This window comes from Panthera tigris, chromosome B2 (genome assembly GCF_018350195.1).
Source record: "Panthera tigris isolate Pti1 chromosome B2, P.tigris_Pti1_mat1.1, whole genome shotgun sequence".
Classification (NCBI taxonomy): Eukaryota; Metazoa; Chordata; class Mammalia; order Carnivora; family Felidae; genus Panthera; species Panthera tigris.
Genome location: NC_056664.1, coordinates 80,677,011 through 80,697,110, shown reverse-complemented (window position 1 = coordinate 80,697,110; position 20,100 = coordinate 80,677,011). Strand labels below are relative to the sequence as shown.

Sequence of the window (20,100 nt, the reverse complement as noted above, 5' to 3'; positions counted from 1 at the left end):
CAATTTGGGGCTCTAATTCCTAAACCTGAGATCATGACCTGAGCCAAAACCAAGAGTGGGACACTTAACGGACTGAGGCACCTAGGCGCCCCCAGAAATATTGTATATGTCAGTTCAATATTCTTCAATTAGAGGTGAATTATCAATTCTGATATATGTTTGGTTTTTTGTTTTGTTTTGTTTTTTGTAAATTAAGCTAGAGACACAGGAAGTAAGGTATTGTTTTCCAAAGGGGATCAATCTGAGGTTTATTAAAGTTGATAATGAGTCCTTTAGAAAAAGCAGAAATAGAGTACAGCCCCAAGATTCGAAGATGCCGCCCAAGGGAAAAAGCCGTTCCGGGAAAGGGGGGAAAGGGGGAGCAGCCTCTGGGAGTGACAGTTCTGACAAGAAGGCTCAGGATCCCAAAGATAGTGGCAATGCAGTAAAAGTCAGACACATTCTGTGTGAAAAACATGGGAAAATCATGGAAGCCATGGAAAAGTTGAAGTCTGGAATGAGATTCAATGAAGTGGCCATACAGTATAGTGAAGATAAAGCCAGGCAAGGGGGTGACTTGGGTTGGATGACCAGAGGTACCATGGTGGGACCATTCCAAGAAGCAGCATTTGCCTTGCCCACAAGTGGGCTGGATAAGCCTGTGTTTACAGACCCTCCGGTTAAGACAAAATTTGGATATCATATTATTATGGTTGAAGGGAGAAAATAAAATTGTACGCAAGACTGAAAAAAAAAAAAGAAAAAGTAGAAATCAATTCTGGGCAAGAAAGTTAAGGTAAGCAATATTATATGAAATTGAAACCAAAGACAACTCCATTTTTATAAGTTTAATAAACACCATATGTCAATTCAAATATGCTACTGTTTTTCTTTTAAGGAAGATACCTTATTTTTATAAACTTTTGAATTGTCTGGATATGGGGAGGTGTAAAACCTACTCTCGTTTAGATTGATCAAGAATTGCTTCTTTTGATATCAGAATGAAATTTCCCTTTAGGCTGTGAATCCAGTTTGGATGAGAATAATGACATACTCACCTTAAGACATTTCTATTTCTCAAGGACATTGCCATTTCCTATTTACCAGGAAAGTTAAAAAATTTAGAGATTCAAAACCCTAACATAAACTGAATGATAATATTCTTCATCCTCCCCAAATTACTAACTTCTACCTAATCGCCATCAGTATAACAATATTACATTTGATGCACTCGTTAGAGTACGACATTCCTAAACATAAACATTTACATTCCTAAACATCCTTGAAGATTCATTCTTAATGATTGACCTTGTGCTCCTTAAAATATTTTACTCTGCCTAAATTCCAACTTTAATTTCTTCTCCCTGAAACCAAAGAATCTTACCACACCATCCATCCCCAAGTTTTAAGCATAATTGGCCCTAAATTCATAGTAAATGATAAGAAAGAAAATACTATTAGGAAAATCATGATGATACAATCCTAATGTATAATTATCTCATGAAATAAATAAATAGAAAAGGTTCCATACTTTTCTGGAGAAGGCCTTATTCAAAAAACATCCTGCAATAATTAATCTATAATTAATCATTTTTCTTAAGGGACTCCAATATACCCAGAAGCAATTTGATCATCTGATAGCTTAATAGGCAAAAGCCCAGGACCTGATTGTCTAGCAGCTAGAACTAGTAGTGGAATCTAATTCAATAGCTCAATAGAAGATAGGACTACTAATCTGGCTCTAAGCTTTCAGGTAAATAGATTTTGGTGATTTTACAAAGAACCTCACTGGTCCACTAAAATAAGATGTCTTCCTATGGTTACAAAGCTAGTTATTGTCTTTTCAAAAGTGTTCAGAGAATGTTGATAAAATGATTTTATAGGACAAAAGTGAGTTCATCAAACCTGCATTGATACGCCACCCCTTTAAAGCCTCCTTTTGTTAATCTACTCTATTATAATGGTCTCCTGCTTTAACTAGGCTCCCTTTCTCCAGCCCTTCACTCCAAAGAACTAGTATATAGTATTGGCTTTTTAATTCATATGGTCACTAATGGTTTTGACAAGCAGGAATCTAAAGCATAATCATCCTTTGAGTGAACCAATAAAAGTGAGTTACTGAATGTATAAAACCAAAGATACAACAAAGATCAATGTGCTGTAATCAAGGTGAATTGTTCCATAGATGCTACTAGAAACAGTCTTCAACTGTGTCCAAACCAAATGTATTACAAATCAGAACAGAATCACTAACATCAACTTTCTTCTTTTAAATAGAAAAATAGGCCCAAGATTAAAATGTTACAATTTTTACTTCTTCAAAATGAATTATGAAAATTATTTGTTAAAATGCATGCTGCTGTCTTATGTGTGACCTTAACAGTTCTCACTCTGACAAGGCTGTGAAATAGAAACTAAGGCTGCCTCAGCCACATTTTAGACCTACCCAATCAGATTCTCCAGGAGTGACACTCACTGACAGATCTTTAGGCTGTGGCTAACTTTTGTTGTCACATCATGTCATCTACTTCTGTTCCTCTATCTAGTATTACATTCACATTAACATTTCTGAACACCACATATTCTCTAAGCACTGTGCTATATATACTTTTACATACAGTTTCATATACATTAAGATCTGGATTGACATTTTAATATTTAACAACTTTGATATGATTCATAAGACACAAACAAAATGTTTTAATATTAATAGGAATATACTATAACTTACAGTGTTACTTATTTAGTTCAATACTGACAGTGTAGGTAGGCAGGCTTCAAATATTAAACAATTATGCTACTGTTTAACATTTCAAGCTAAAGCTATCAGCATGAGTTTAATAATCCAGGCTAAAATTGTCTTCTGCACTACAAGTAGGAGATTCCATTTAAAGAATAATTGTCATAATTCCATTTCCTGGATTCTTCTAATACTTCCAATATTTCTTCAAATATCTGAGCTTTAAATATTGATTTCCCAAACTTATCAAATGTGATAAAACAAGTGAATATTGAAGATCAAACTAAAACACCATTTGGAGGTGATTTTTGTTTAGACTATTTCCCTTAACTTTCAGAAAGCCTCTGGGCATAACTGAAAAACCCTGTTTTTTTGTTTTTTTTTTTTTTCCTGTACCATGTGTTAAAGTTTAAGTGCATTACATAATTGAATTGATTGACAATTTTTAGAAGATTAATTAGCATCCCAACAGAAATTTAACAGAACTTTTCATTAATACCTTAATCTTGATAGTACCAATTTCCCTCTCAACACTTTGAACTCCCAGAGATGGCTTTAAATACAGAGCCTCTATTTACTTAATGGAGCTTTGCACTACTGAGAGTAGCTCTGTGGGGTGCTGGGGAACTCAGAGGAAGACATGAAATGGGCTGCTTGCGAATAAGAATGCAAAGTAGGCCCTCTCAGCCTTGCAGGTTTCCAGCACTATGTGTCCCTTACCCTGATTGCAACTTCAGCAGAGTGGAGTGGTTTGTTTGTTAAAATAATGAATAGTAGATGGCATCCATTTTAGTGGAAAGTTTTAATTTGTGATTCCCTGAGGCTGTGTGAAATAAAACACTCTTATTTATTCCCGTAAATGAAACCAAATTGCTTCTGGAATTTCTTCTGAGAAAGACCATCTAAGAACACTGATTTGACATATTAGTCTGTGAAATAAAACATTTAATGAATGCACTTTTGTAGTGAACAACATTATTTCTATGAAGATTATTTTTATTTCTGAAGTATGTTCTTATCTGATTAAGTTTTTGCTTTTTAAAACGGATGAAGTATATCATGAGTTTTAAGCTTGCCTCAGAAGCTTAGAAAATAAAAATCCGCCTATTCTGTCTGATTTTACATCTCTTTTATTTTATTTTTTTAAAGTAAGCCCTACTTAGGGCCCAACATAGGGCTTGAACTCAGGACCCTGAGATCAAGAGTCACATGCTCTACTGACTGAGCCAGCCAGGCATCCCTAATTTTACATCTATTTTAGTTAAAATACCAATTATTTCTGAAAGCAATCATTAGCACCACAATAACACCTTATTAATAAATTTCAATAAGCAATTTAAGTGCATTAAATAATAATGTGTGTTTGGAAAGAGGAACTAAAGTTTATCCTTGCAAATTCTAGAAAGAGAAATATGTTAAAAATCAGTAATTTTAAGGTTAGAGAAAGATTTAAATTGACCAGGAGAACAAAGCATTTCAAAACTCTCAAATACTTAAGAAATCTCTATGATAAACACTTGATATGCAATTTATTAAATCTTATCTCAATGATTATAAAAAATACTTGGTTAACCCATTTCTTATACCTGAAATAAATTAAACAGTATTTACTTAGTGATAAAGATACTCATTTACATTTTAGAAAATTACTAAAAAAAAAAAAAAAAAAAATTACTAAGTGCCTGGTACAGCTCAGGTACTGTTGTAAATCCCAACAAACTGCTGAGCACAACGCTTATAATCCCTGTCCCAGTGGAACTAACAACCAAAGGCAGGAGTGGGGAGGGGTGGGAGGACAGAAAATAAACAAGACAGCAAATAATTAAATAAAATAATGTCAGATAGGTAAAGGGTTAGAAAAAAAATAAAATTGAGTAATGGATAGAAAGCAAAGGGGAAAGTTGCTGAAGGAAGGCTAACATCGTTACTTCTAGGGTGGTGACTGAGCTGACACATCCGTAGGAAAATGGGGAAATTACAAATCCAAGTTGAGAACAGCTTACCTGTAGACCACTAGTATATAGGAATAGAAATCTAACATAAAAAAAACAGACCTTCCCCTACCATTTATGGAGTCCAGGGCAAGAATACAAATGAAGGCTCACATACGACAGGCCTTATAAGTTGTAACTTGAGATAACAAGCTGGTAAAGGAAATATATTCCAACCTCTTCCTTTGACAATATTACCTTCACCAGAATGTAGTGATATGAGTGAGCAGTCTGCCTTCAGCTCCTGACCTAGCCTCCTCCTCTCCTCAGGCTCAAGTCTATACTGTAAGGAACCTTACCCACCCACATGTGTATACCTTATGTTTAACTTCTTGGAAGTATTCAACATTGAAACAGCCTTTTACCTTGGTTTCCACATCAACATTTTTAGTTTTCCATAAATTTCTTTAACAATTCTTCTGCCTCCACTCATGCTTTAAATATTTTATTTCTTAAGGCTCTGTTTTAAGTCCTATCCTTTATTACTTTGCACATCTTCCCTACGTGACCTAATTCATTTCCAGGACTTATTGTCAGCAGGCCTGTATCTATTTCCCTAATGCCGTGTTTTTCCCTAAGACTGTTTGATAATTACACCTGGAAGTCTCTCAAGTCCCTCTACTCAACATGTCTAAACTGATTTATTTTTTTCTCCCCCAACCTTGTTCCAATCTTTCTCTGCTTCTGTAAATAGCACCCTTCCTATCCAAGTTGCACAAGTGAGAAATTTGGGAATTCTTCACATTGCCCTTTTCTTTACTTCCTTTCTCCACATCCAATCACTAATTCTACCAGTTCCATTTCCCCAGTATCTCTCAAATCTATCCATTTATTTATGACCCCTAAGGCCACTATCTATATTGTTCAAACCACTATTAATTCTTTCCTTGACTACTGCAACAGCCCCTAACCTTATGCTTCTTAAACTTTTTCATGTCATGGGGCAGGGAGAGAATAACACGGTAAGATACTCTGAAATGAACTGTCAAGGATCTGGAGGTTATCTATTTGGGCCTTAATAAAAAATACACAATTGCTTTTCTCATAGTATGTAATTTTGAAAAATAAACACAAAACAGAGACCATGTTAAACACTGAACTTATATAAATATCAAGTATAGGGGCACCTGGGTGGCTCAGTCAGTGAAGCGTCTGACTTCTGCTCAGGTCATGATCTCACAGCTCATGAGTTCGAGCCCCGTGTTGGGCTCTGTGCTGACAGCTCAGAGCCTGGAGCCTGCTTCAGATTCTGTGTCTCCCTCTCTCTCTGCCCCTAACTCACTCACATCCTGTCTCTGTCTCTCTCAAAAATAAATAAACAAAAAAAAAATAATAAAAAAAAGAAATATCAAGTATATTTTTCAAAAGTTTAATAGGAATTTTCAGTAAGCTTTCCTTCATAATTTTTTTAATATAAGATTTTCTGCTTAAAATGCCTACTATCACTTCCTGATCAAGGCCTTTAAGGATGTTCTCTTTAAACTCTTGATAGTCATGATCAAAGAGAAACTTCGCTCACAAAAAGAAATGAAAAAAGTGTTTAAATACTTCCAGAACCATTTTAAAATTTGCAACAGTTGAAATATTTAAGACTCTAACAGCTCTTCCCTTTTAAATGCAAATGTGATGTTCAAATTTCTCGTGATAATATGAATGAATTTTGAAACCAGTTGAACGTTTTCACATCAAATATTTCAAAAACAATGGAGATTTTATCTGCAGGACACACAGGCACCATCAAAGCAGCTGCCTTGCAGCTAGCTCAGCTGAAAGAGTAAAAAATAAAACATGAGTTATCTGCAAACAGAAATGTCAGTTATATGTAATGTCAGAGAATGCTCTGGAGCTGCACCTGCCTCTACTCCCCTCTCAAAGGCCTATCTTCACCATCCACACTGTGAATGCCTAGAACAGCAGCTCCATTGCCTGCAAAAGACTTAGGATGAAGATGTGGGGAGCAGAAAATATGGAATAAACTCAGATATTTGAGAAATGCATGAATTTAGGGAGCTGCTCTCCAGCAGTGTCACTGAACTGCTAAGGAGTTGGCTATCCTCTGTGTACTGCAGTTTTGCATACAGTACACCAGAAAACTATTTCTGAACTTCCTGGAAAGAATAACGTTTGATCAGGTTGGGCTAGTTTGGTTCTAGGATAGGCAGTAAATATAGCACTTTCTAGGTATACAGCTCAACCTGAATAGACAGATGAATAATGAACAACTGTTGATTGCAAAGCAAACAACCATTCCCTGCTTTGCTCCTCGTGGGAGTCCAGATTTTTTTTCTGCTTGGGAGCTCCTACTTCTCAAAGCCTATGATCCCACGAGTCTTCAATGTAAGTTATACAAGATATTTGCAACCTCAAACTTCCTATGCGCTATTGCTCATTCAAGGGTACAGCTGCCAAGGGCTTTTAGTAAAAGAAAGTTCCCTGCTCATCTGAAATAGCTACCAAAAGAGACACTCTCTGCCATTGTACTGGAGTATGTATGTCATATGAAAAATGAAACTGCTAGAGCCTATATTCTCAATGGGGGTGATATCTCCTCTGAGGGGATGAAAATTGGGGAGAGGAAAAAATCATACTTTCTATGTAGAAAGCATAAAATAGACATACAGTATATAAACAGATATGCACAATACCTGTGGTATTAAGACTTGGGGGGGGGGGGCATTGAGAAAAAAATCTTAAAAGGCTCCTTAAGGGAGCAATATAACGAAAAGGTTGAGAAACACTGTTCTAGAGAAATGGCAGATACCACCAAAGGCAGAAGACAATAATGGAAACTAAATTATTGATGCTATCATTAAGTTTTTAAGTCAAAGTTTATGACACCTGGGGCGCCTGGGTGGCTCAGTCGGTTAAGCGGCCGACTTCAGCTCAGGTCATGATCTCACGGTCCGTGAGTTCGAACCCTGCGTCGGGCTCTGTGCTGACAGCTCAGAGCCTGGAGCCCATTTCAGATTCTGTGTCTCCCTCTCTCTCTGACCCTCCCCTGCTCATGCTCTGTCTCAAAAATAAATAAACGTTAAAAAAAAATTTTAAATAAAAAAGTTTATGACACCTAAAACCTGTTCTAGCTCTTGACTTTCCATTTAACTAAGCAAATATATTCCCTTTACTGTTGAAGCTATTTTGTATTGTTTCCTGTAAGTCATAACAAATGTCATATTAACTGACAAAATATGGAACTCTTTAATTACATGGCCAATGCAACAGAACATTAAAGTGGAACTATTTTAGTCTGTCTCTGTTAAGCCTTCATGAATATAGGTGCCAGATATCCTCATAACCAAAGGGAGCCAAGTAAGATGAGAACCCCATGCAAAAAGAGGTGTCTGGGTGGCTCAGTTGGTGGAGCATCTGACTCTTGATTTTGGCTCAGGTCATGATCTCAGTTGTGAGACTGAGCTCCACATCGGGCTCTGTGCTGAATATGGAGCCTCTTTGGGATTCTCTCCTCTCTCTGCCCCTCCCCGGCCCTTGCTCTCGCTCTCTCTCTCTCTCTCTCAAAATAAACACACATTAAAAAAAGAAAAAAAAAAAAACCATGCAAAGAGATAGTGGGAAATGGATTTCAAAACTCTTGGTGCTCATCCCATGGATAGTGCAAAAGACTTAAAATTGAAGACAGGGGTGAAGGTTAAAGAATAGTTATTAGGACGTTTACATGAGGGTGGTTGGCGGAGAGTGCTCAGACTGGAGGGACTTCAAGGAGACCACCTTGTATGTTATCTCTGGAAATCTGTGTAGACACAATAGACCTGGTAACCGAAGTTGACATGAAATTATGAGGCCCAACCTTCCATTCTCAACTCATGAAAATTAAGGAAGTTAAAGGGAATGCAAAGTAAAAATTGACATGAATTAAGATGGTTTCAGCACACCCCTTCCTCATTTCTCTGGGTTCAAACTGTATTACTTAGGAATCTTTGGTCGTGAGTAACAAAAATAGAACTTGACTCAAATGAAAAATGGGAATTTACCACCTCACATAATGAGAGGAGAGGAGAGGGGCGGGGAAGGGAGGAGAGGGGAGAAGAGGAGAGGAGAGGGGAGAGGAGGGGAGGGGAGAGGGGAGGGGAGGGGAGGGGAGGAGAGGGAAGGAGAGAAGGATTGGACCTTGGGGATGACTAGATCCAGACATGAACAGCGCTGGGACTTCATCAGAAGCTAGTGAAAAGGTGCCAGGCAGATCTCCCCACCACACCACACCCCAAAACAAAAAGCAGTCTTCAAGCAAATGGGAGAACTGACTTTAGTATCAATATCATAAGTCCAAATCAGTGGATAAAATATAGAAGCAGAAATAATTGAGATTTCAAAATCATTGTAGGAAATCCACCTAGAAATGTATCCAACAAAAAAATGATAGAAGTATGTGTGTATGGGTGGATGAATAGATGGACAAATACACACTTGCCCAAGTGTGGCAAAATGTTAACATTAGAATCTTGGTGGTAAGTATATAGGTATTCACTGTAAAATTCTTTCTTTTCTGTATGTTTGATATTTTTCTAACAAAATGTTGAGGTGGGGCAGGCCAGGGCGGGGGGAATCAAGCAGAATAGCACCATGGCTGTAATGATTAGTCCATCAGCAGGATTCTAGTTCTAAACTGAAGGTACAGAAAACAGACCTTACACTCCAGGCAAAGAGAGAATGGCAAAAAGCTCTTCATTCATCCAGAGCATATAACAAATGTTCCTCGAATTTCCACTTGGTAGCATCCACTGAATTAAGATCAAGGTGTTAAAGAGAAATCAGAAATGACCTGCAGAGTGAATAGCATGAGGTTAAGAGATGACCATCCTGGTTTGGGAAATCAAGTAGAGAAATGACAGGTGAAAATGGTTATCTCATTGACTTAATCTGCTTCTATTTAGTTATTAGTGCACTAAGCATCATTTTAAATGTACAAATAAAGCTCTGATTTCTCACTTGGACAAGGGAGTAGATGATGGTATCCTTTAGAGAGACAGAAAACGCACATGGAAAAAGATATCTGTGGTGGGTAACTTTTGCATTGACTTTAGGAATCTTGAAGTTTAGGTGTTTATGTTGCACCTAAATAAAGATGTCCAACAGGCTGGAAATTCAGGAAGTATTTGAGCATCGGGAGAGATCGGCAGTAGTCACTGATGTGTCATCAAGATTATCATCCAGAGTGTATAGTGAGAAAAGTTTCTTTCATTCTTTTATATCCATTCATCAAACTATCATTATTACTAGAATTACAAAAAAAAAAAAAAAAAAAGAGAGAGAGATGTTTTTCAGTCCATAACTTAATTGCCAAATCCAAAGACCTTTGTGCAATCCCAAATGTGTTTACCTTACTTTTGTACAGCATTTATTGGGTTGGCTGGTCTTTAATTGGCTGGTCTTTAATTGGAAAGCTCTCCTCCAGTGATATTCTGATCACCATTCCCCTTTCTGTTCCTTTTCTGTCTCTTACAAAAGAGTCTTAGAATTTGACATTTACAGGGTTTTCATCCTTGGTTGGTAAGCCTTCATTTCTAACTTCCAATTTTTCTAGTTAGGCTTCAGGTCACACCGACTAAATAAAGCTTAATTAAAAGCTAGTTTAAAACTAAAAATTGTGTTGATAGTACAATACAGGCAACACTATCCACCTTGGAGCTACATTGCCTTAGGTTCTACTAGCTTTTGAAATGCATAATTTTTTTCCTCTCTCTGAGCCTGTTTTCTCATGACCTTAAAATGGCAGCCAAAATATTTAATTTGCAAGGGTATTATTAATGATTACATTATAAATGTAAAGGATCTAAGTGCTCCGCACTCGATGCATACAATTAACACAATTCATAACTTCAGATGAACACAAATTACGCCAAGTTATAAATATCTACCTTACCTAATATTAACTTCTGTTCCTGAGCACTCAGTCTACATAGTGTTATTCAGGTTACATGCGCTGGCTCGCTCAGTATTATTTCCCTTAGAATCTCTCATAGCGTCAGGGACTGGCTCAAATCAACAGTAGCAACTCCTTCCTTCCATATACCGCATTGAGGGAAACACATTTTCCACGGCTTCTTAAAGAAATCATTCAGTTTAGCTTAGAGGTGAAAGTGAAAAGTAAGCTTCGTCACAAAAACTGAGTCCAACTCTACTCCACCCGTCTGCAGGTCTCTGAGAGAAAAGGGATCAGGGTCACAACAGTTTACGAAGCAGACTTGAAACGTTAGTTTTTAACTTTCCCGCAAGTCTCTGAACGACCAACCGCACTGATACACCGTCAAGCTACGCGCCACTTCCGTTTGCGCATTTTAATTACGTCAGCATATCAGCTCTCGCGGTATCACCCGATGTTGAGGTCCCCTTAATAAAGATCTCGCGAAATTTGTTCTACAGCTCCAAGCTAGCCTCACTTTCCCCCACCCCCAACCTGCCCTTCCTTTCCCGGTCTCAATCACAAAATTCTTCCCTCCCCTTTCTTGAGCTCACAGCTCTCCTTCTGTTTCCGATTTCAGGCCGGAACCGGAAGTTCAGTGGGCGGGGCCCGGCGGCGGAAAACGCTGCGGAGCCGGAGCCGGGATTCGGCTGTGGCCACTGCCCCTGTCCACGCCACGGAGCGCCGTGGCTTCAGACTGAAGGTCGGTCCGGAGGCGGGTGGGCGCGGGTCTCCCCCGGAGTGTCCGGGTGGCAGCCTCCCCGGGCCCCCCGGGCTCCGCGAAGGATCATGTCTACAGCCTCCGCCGCTTCCTCCTCTTCCTCATCTTCGGCCGGTGAGATGATCGAAGCCCCCTCCCAAGTCCTCAACTTTGAAGAGATTGACTACAAGGAGATCGAAGTGGAAGAGGTGAGTGAGGCCCGGCACGGAGGCGCCTGTCTCCGCCTTTGCCTGGTCCCGACTCTTAAGGTGCTTCCCCGGCCTCTCTGATTCTCGGGGCCCTGCGGAGTCTACCCGGGAGTCCCCACCGAGGCCAGGTGTAGAGGGGACTCTGCGTTCAAATGCTCTGGGAAGCTTTCTTTTTCCCTCATTTCGGCACTCTTGAGTTTGGTCTGTTACCGGAATTGGGTCATCTCAAACACCAAGATGAACTGGTGAGATGTTGTGGAGCACCAGTTCTTATATATGTAAATAGTAAATTCACCAAACACCATGACCGTCCTGGAGTTTAAGTTCACTAAGACTTGGTGTTCTTAAGGGCCAAAGTTTGTATTATGTTCGACTTCTAGCTCAGTGTCTGGTATGTAGTGTGTGTTCGATAAATACTTGGCAAATATATCATCATGTCTAATGAAGTGTCCGCCTCAGTACTGAATGCTTCTCAGTTTCGCCGATTCGATAGAGCAGTAGTCGTAATATTAAATATTCTGCCTTCAGTTGGACTAATTTGGATAATTCTTACCATTAGTAATGTAGACTACAGTGAAAAGATGTCTCAAGCAGCATATTCCGAAGAGAAACTTACGATTTCTGTGACGACCGCAGTATAACAGAAATCGCTGTTAGAAAACCCAAATCCATTCTTTATTCTGTAGTAAGTTATTTTAGGGAAAGGTAGTAATATGCTTTTAATATATTGCTTCTTTTCAAATATACATAATAGATTGATTCTAAAAATCATAAAATGTAGAAAAGTAAAAACTGTATCTGTTTTAAACACACATTTTAGAAAGTGTTCAAACTTTGGTTGGAAGTAATACTTATCATGGGCCACCTAGGTGGATTAGTCATTTAAGCAATTGGTTAAGTGTGGACTTATGCTCAGGTCATGATCTCATGATTCCTGGGGTTCAAGCCCTGCCTGGGGCTCTGCGCTGAGAGTGCAGAGCCTCCTTTTGGATTCTCTGTCTCCCTCTCTCTCTCTCTCTGCCCCTCCCCCATTCTTTCCCTCTCTCAAAAATAAATTAATAAACATTAAAAAGAAAATACTATCAATTACCACTTACTCATTTTTAAAATTTATTAAATATTTTGCTTAACATATGCCACAAAGAACAATGTGTGGCAAGACCCATGTTACAGGCTTTCAGTGAATTATCTTTACTTTAAAAATCCAAAATTATTTTTAAATAGTGGCAAGCTAAAGTAGCCAGATAATTACCATTCAACAAATACATTTTTTTCTGTGCATATTTTGGAAGAATAATGGATTCCTAAATCATGTCTTTCTATTGCATAAGGTAATCACTGAGAACAACGTCATTTTACAAGATAACATAAACAAGGCCTTTGGAGTTAGAGGGAGGTTCAGTATATCAGGTGTACATACCACTTATTAGCCATGTGATGTGAAGCGAGCTTCCTAACTAACCCCTTTAAGCTTTATAGTTTCCTTAACTATAAAACAGGGATAATAATTTCTATTTAATTTTACCTGTATAACATCCTATTAGACAATATGATCAAAATACCCAACACAGTACCTGATACTTATGACTAGGAAACTGAATTCCAGAGAACAGTAACCTGCTTTAAGGTCACATGCTAAAAGAAGAAGGACCAATATTTTGAAAAGAGAGGGGAATTTATTTATGTGTGGGTGTGTGTTTTCTATTGAGGCTATGATAAATTCCTTTTTCAGAAATGGATAGTTGATCCAGCTTTCATGGCTAACTTTCTTTTTTAAGAATAAAAATTCAGTGAGTCAGTATAAAAGAATTGCAGTTTTTAAATAAGCATTTACGTCTACTCTGTGGCAAACTGCTCTGCTTGTAGACTACAAATTGTTATGTAATAATAACTTGTACTTCATGGTCTAACAAATGCTTCCACAGACTTACATCATTTATTCTTACAGCCTTCATTTTCTCACACTACTTTCTAAAGCATTTTACGTTCTTCTTGGAAGAATGGAAGTTACTGAGGAGAGAGTCATCATTTTACTGCTCTTCCTGGAAAGCCACTTAACTTCTGATTAGACTTTTACGTTTCCAAAGATTTTTCTTTCAGTTTAGATATTGTTTCAACCTTTTTTAAGTATATTTAAGACATTCCTGAGGAGTAAATTTTTGTTTTCAAATGAAAATTTCTAGTATTAGCTGGTTCTCTAGTTTAGTTTTTATTTTTGAGTACCCAGTTTATTTTCACTTTAAAGATTGAATTCAGACCTTTCTAACGTTGAAAGTATTACATAATTCCCATTGTATTTGTGCACATTAAAACAGTGTTATATAATACAGAGTGCACTATAGGCATTCAATAACCATTTCTTTTTTTTTAATTTTTTTTAATGTTTATTTATTTCTGAGACAGAGAGAGACAGAGCATGAGTGGGGGAGGGGCAGAGAGAGAGGGGGACACAGAATATGAAGCAGGCTCCAGGCTCTGAGCTGTCAGCACAGAGCCCAACGCGGGGCTCGAACTCACAGACCGTGAGATCATGACCTGAGCCGAAGTCAGACGCTCAACCGACTGAGCCACCCAGACGCCCCTTCAATAACTATTTCTTAACTTAGATTTTACTTTTGGTTAAAATCATAAATAAGAGAAGAAAGATGGCTAGAAACAAAAAGTATTTTTATATTGCTTTCAGTATTTTACATAGTACAAATATGTTGTCTATAAATAGAATCATGTTCTGTATTTCCCAAATAACAGTGTAACTGAAACAGCATTATACTGATTCAGTTAGAAACTATGTATGAAAACTACTCCAACCACAGGCCAAATATGTAGTCATTTAGTAGATATATATCTTTAAGGTTATCAGCTGATTCTAATCCATACATTCCTAATTAGTGTAGCACTTCCTAAATTCAGTTCTGATAGCAAATTATGTGAGACCTTGGCCTCAGAAACCTAGGTAGGTACTTAAAAAAAAAAAATCACCTAGTTTTTACCATTCTGGGGCTGAGTGTAGAGAACGTTAGAATAAATTGTGAAGTATGTACATTGAGGACTAGGTTGCAAGAAGTGGTAAAGGCAGTGTGGTGTGGTAAAAAGTGTACTGGGCTGGGTATTTAAAAAATTTGGATGCCATACCCATTGTGCCATAATATATTTAAGTAACTTGGATCAGGTAATTTCATTTTTCTGGGTCTGATTTCTCATGTGAAGTGAAGGCCTGAACATGATTATTTAAAGTCTCTTCCAGCTCTGAAATGAAAACACATTTATTCCAGTATTAATGCTCTGTTTCCACAATAAGCATCATATGATCTCTTGTGGAAGGTAGTTGGTAACCAACTAATCCTGGTTAGACAGGACAAATATCCCCATTTTACAGATATTGACATTGGTCATAGAGATTGATTTACTAGAAACCTCTTGTGTAGTAAATGGTAGAGCTGAGAATTGAATTTGAGATTTCTTACTCGTGAGTCACTTACTCTTTCTACTAGATTTACAGTGTTGCTTTGTTTCTTTCTGAAGCACTCTGACCAAACCTTATTCTGAAAATGGAGAAACAAAATACTGATTTCCTTTGCAGTAGTTGGTGCTACGCATGTAATGAACATTCTCTTCTGTGCACAATATTGCTAAGGTACTGTGGAAGATGAACAGAAGAATTCTAGGATTCTCTCCTTGAAATTTTTTATTATTAGGAGACTAGAATAAACACAGAACAGTTAATAATTAACATTTTCAGAACCACTAATTTAGAACTATGACTATAATGTAAACTGAGCACTGAAGCTATAATTTGAAAGTAGGGTTAATCACAGAACACTTTGTTGAATGGAAAATAATTTGAAAATAGATTTGGAATAAAGTAAGCATCATAGATTGGGAAAGGCACAAAGGTGAATTGTCTTTGCAGTTGTTCCCTCCCCTGCCCAGCATGCTTTTCCCTCAAGAACTTCACATGGCTGGCACCTCTCACCATTCAAGTCTCACCTCAAATGTTTATTCCACAGGGAAACTTTCCCTGAGCAACCTAGATTTTGTCACTTCTATTATCCTTTGTGGCACTTACCAGTAAGCAAAATTGTGTGTCCTGCAGCACAATGTAAGGTGCCTTATTCACACTTGTAACCCCAATGTCTAGCACCATGTTTTTCAATAAATATTTGTTGAATGAGTAAATGAAGTTATCACAGCATAATTGTGAGGATTTAGTGCTCATCTAGTTCTTTTACATTGCATGTGATAAAACCAGAGGTTGCAGTAAGTTTGTGATTTGGCTAAGGCAGCATTTACACTAGAAATGAAATCTGATTCTCTTTCCAAATGTTGATTCCATTACTATTATACCTAGCAAATATGTTCATTTGGGGTAAAAAATGCTGTAAAGGGGCAGGTGCTGTAAGTAAACCATGTATTGGTGGGCTTCTACTAAAATATTACAAAGATCCTATTTTTGGCATGGCTGCTTTTTAAAAGGGAGACCCACAGTGTTGACCTCAAGTGTAATCTAAGCAAGGCACATATAATCACTGCATTGTTTATATGTTCTTAAGCTTCATTATAGAGACCCAAAGGTTTTGTTTTAAAGGGAAATCTAGAAAGAACTTTGGCCATGATATTTTGTAGTTTTTAGAGGTAGATGGGCATCTGATATTGGAGAAAAACCTTATTTATAGTGGTCTTCTTAAACTGAGTCTGTAGATTTGTTATACTCAGTATTTAATTGTGGGATATCCAAAATTATTAATAAACTCTTCATGTGAAACTTAATTATCATTGATTTCATTAGAAATCTGGAATTGTTACCACAGTAAAGAGATAGTCACACGATAACTCTTAAATTGTGCCTGTGTAGCTTAGAAGATGACATGGCATGTATTTGAAAGAAAGGCCTACTAACTGGGTCAGGTGTCTATGGCAGGTTTTAAAAGATTGCACAAAAATTCAAAAGTAAGTTTGAATAATAAAAGCTTTACTTTCATGTTATCAAGTCTGCCTTGTCAGCAGATGGCAGTTCTCCTCTGCCACAGTGTATTAATAGATATTGAAGTTCTAAGTTCTGAAATAGTTGGAGGCTCTAAGTTCTAACAAATAAATATATGATCTATGCTTGTTCTGTCATGTTCCAAATTTCTAGCCAGAGCAGTGGCAACATAGCCAGGATCCATTCACATAGTCCAAAGAGCAGGGCCAAACCAAAGTGACAACTATAGTCACTGAACTAAAAATAACATGAATTGGGGACAATTAAGAAGAATTATTTCATAGTAAATTAAGAACACAAGGTCATCCTTTCCCGTTTAGTGTAGTTCAGGTGGGTTTGTGTTTGTTTTTAATAACATGACTTGGATGAAAGAATAGTCTTCCATCCTGAAGAAATTAGCTTTTTTTTAAATTTAATTTATTTTTTTAAATTTACATTCAAGTTAGTTATATAGTGCAACAATGATTTCAGGACTAGATTCCTTAATGCCCCTTACCCATTTAGCCCACCTCCCCTCCCAAAACCTCTCCAGTAACCCTCTGTTCTCTATATTTAAGAGTCTCTTATGTTTTGTTCCTCTCCCTGTTTTTATATTATTTTTGCTTCCCTTCCCTTATGTTCATCTGTTTTGTATCTTAAAGTCCTCACTGACCCATGAAAAAATGCTCAACATCACTCATCATCAAGAAATAAGTTTTTAAAGGAGTTGCTTTCTTTAAACACACAAAATGAATTCTGATTTTGATACTTGTGCTTTTTAATACTAATTATATGGAAATATTTTACATACTATCTCATATTCTTCTGTTCTATTTTTATTTAAAAAATACATTTAAATCTGCTTTAAAATTTGAGATTAAAGTCGTGGACCCAAAATCACTACACCACAGGGGGAAAGATGCACATCATAAGAGAATTAATCTAAGAATAATTTAGAAAGCATTCATAAATTTAGAAGGAAATAATTCTAGGTTGACTTCCCTTTTAAAACCAAAGTCCTCTTTGCATTCCTCTGTTCTTCTATTTTTACAGATGAGGGACTGTGAAAAATATCTAATATTTATTTCTAGGTTCACCGTTTTGTATGGATGCAAGTGATGGGGAGATACTTATAATTTAGATGTGTGCCCTTTTTTACACTCTTGGTGGAAATTGGTCTTTGGGGAAAGCAGTAAATTCAAAATAATTGTTAATGACCCAATGTGTCAAAGAAACTTAGGTTATTCAGATATGAATGCAATCCAAAAAGCATATTTGATTTGTGAACTTGAATTAGAAGTTAGATTGTAAGTAAAAAGTAACTTCCTTTCCTTGTTTTTAGTTTGAATATGAGGATTTTCATACCTCAGATGCCAGTGTCTCAATTTGCCCTCTATGCCACTAGTTTCTGTCAATCTGTGTTTCAAGAAAAACATTGGGTTGTTCACAAGAATCCCCCTTTTTCTTTCTTCATGCCCAAGATGGCATTTAGTGCTCTGGAAAACTTTGATAAGTAATATCCACAGCAGAGGCGCCTGGGTGGCTCAGTTAGTTGAGCGTTGGACTTCGGCTCAGGTAATGACTAGCATCTGACTTCAGCTAAGGTCATGATCTTGCGGTTCATGGGTTTGAACCCTGTTCTGACAGCTCAGAGCCTGGAGCCTGCTTCAGATTCTGTGTCTCCCTCTCTCTCTCTCTCTCTCTCTGCACCTCCCCCACTCGCACTCTGTCTCTCTCAGAAGTAAACATTTAAAAAAAAATAAAAAAGAAAAAATAATATCCACAGCAGTTGAGGGCTCCGTGATCTATGTGATGGTTTCCACCGAAGTCCCTTGTTTCACCGTTAGTTATGTTTTTAATATAACCTAATATTGTTCTCAAACCAGAATCACCTTCAGAGTTTCTTAAAACACAGATTGCTGGGCCCTACCCTCAGACTCAGTACTTTTGGGTTGGAACCTGGGGATTTATATTTTCCACAAATATCCAGGTCATGCTGATGCTTTTGATCCATTTTGAGAGCCATTGGATTAATGCTTTTGCTGTTTTTGCATTTGCTTTCATTTTGGAAATCTTCCCTTGGCTTCTTGAGATACTCTTCTGGTTTGCTTGCTATATTATTGACTGTTCTTTCCAGTTTTTGCTTCTTCTTTCTCCTCTGTTTTCTAGATATAGAGGTTCTTCAGAGCTCAGTTCCAGTTCCCCATAGTATTTTTTGGTAATCTCTCATCCAGTTGATTGACCAGAAATAATCAACTAAATGCTGATGATTTGCCTGCCTGACTTCTCCTTGACTCATGTTTCTATTTTCTTTCTTGATATCTCCCTTGGGTATCTAATAGACATCTTAAACTTTGTATGACTAAAACACAACTCTGTGTTATTAAAAAAAAAAATCTGCTTGCTCTGTTCTTTGTTTTCCTTCATTAAACTGTTGCCTAACCTAGACGTTATCCTTGATTCATCTCTTCCTCTCTGCCCCTCCTGCATACATGCGTGCCATCAGCAAGCTCTTTTGACCCTACCTATAAAACATATCCTGGATCTGCCCGTTTTTCTGCACTGCCTTCAGCCTTGTCCTCACAGCTATTCTTTCTTACTTGGGCTGCTGTTAGCCTTCTATCTGGTCTCTGTATATGTTCTAGCTTCCCTAAAATCCATTTTTCACATAAGAGCTAGAATTATTTTTTTAATGTAAAATCGTATCACATCTTTCCTTCTTAAATTTCTCCTGTTGCTTCTTACTGCACTTAGACTGAAATCCAAACTCCTTTTTGTGATGCAGAAAGCCATTCAGGATGTATTCTGCCTGTCTCTCCAGTCTTATCTTGTATTTCTCTTCCCTTCTCCCACTATGCACCGCCCACACCAAACACTCCAAGTATTTCTCTAGGTCATCACTAAAATGTCTCCTTTCTCAGTGCGGCTTTACAGGACGACTGTTTAAAATTGGGTGGGGGTAGTGCATACATGTGTGTACACACACACAAGATTTTGTCCCTTTACTTTTTAGCACACTGGTTATTTACCAAATATTACATGTTTTTACTTTGTCTCTCTCCACAAGAATATAAGCAGTAGAAACAAAGATTATGGTTTATTTTGTTCACTTCTATATCTTGAGTGTCTAAGGTAGCACCTAATCTATAGCTGAGGTTGAAATATTATTGAATAGGGAATGAGGGTTTTTTCCCCCTTAGGGCCTTCAGATTATTTCTTCTTCTTTGGTTGGTTCCTTGTATCATTCAAATATCAAGTTAGTAACCTCCTCAGATAGCCTTCCCATACTATCTGTCCCAAAGCTTCCACCAGTCTCTTTGTCCTATCATCCTTCTTTTTTGTTTTCTACATAGCATTTTTTTGCAATCTGATATTCTTCTTATTCATCTTTTTGCCTATTGATTATCTTTCCCCTCCATTAATTGAAAACACATTCCATGTAGATCATAGTCTTTGTCTTATTTATTGCTATATCTCTGATAAGCTAAATGGTAGCTGAATATAGTAGACGTTCAAAAACTGATTTAAGGAGTAAACAAATGAAGTTCATTGTTTTCTTGGTATGATCCTTACCTTCACACCTTTGAAAGGAGAACTTACCCAT

At 37.4% G+C, this 20,100-nt stretch overlaps 2 protein-coding genes across 8 annotated transcripts in view; both read left to right on the top strand.

Annotated features, from left to right (window-relative positions):
- The first annotated feature begins 295 nt into the window (after positions 1 to 295).
- Positions 296 to 709, top strand: LOC102964009 (peptidyl-prolyl cis-trans isomerase NIMA-interacting 4-like). The gene has a single exon (XM_042985320.1). The coding sequence runs from the start codon at positions 314 to 316 to the stop codon at positions 707 to 709; it is 396 nt and encodes a 131-aa protein (XP_042841254.1). The 5' UTR covers positions 296 to 313.
- A 10,493-nt stretch (positions 710 to 11,202) lies between these two features.
- The window catches only part of MAP3K7 (mitogen-activated protein kinase kinase kinase 7), a 96,835-nt gene continuing 87,937 nt past the window's right edge, over positions 11,203 to 20,100 (top strand). For 6 of the 7 annotated variants that reach the window (XR_006217745.1, XR_006217746.1, XR_006217744.1 and 3 more), the window contains exon 1: positions 11,203 to 11,536. Coding sequence is in view for 2 of the 7 variants with exons in the window: in XM_042986814.1 (XP_042842748.1) it covers positions 11,417 to 11,536 (120 nt within the window). In the remaining 5 variants the exon portion in view is untranslated. The remainder of the gene's footprint in view (positions 11,537 to 20,100) is intronic. The other variant, XM_007076935.2, reaches the window with a different exon arrangement.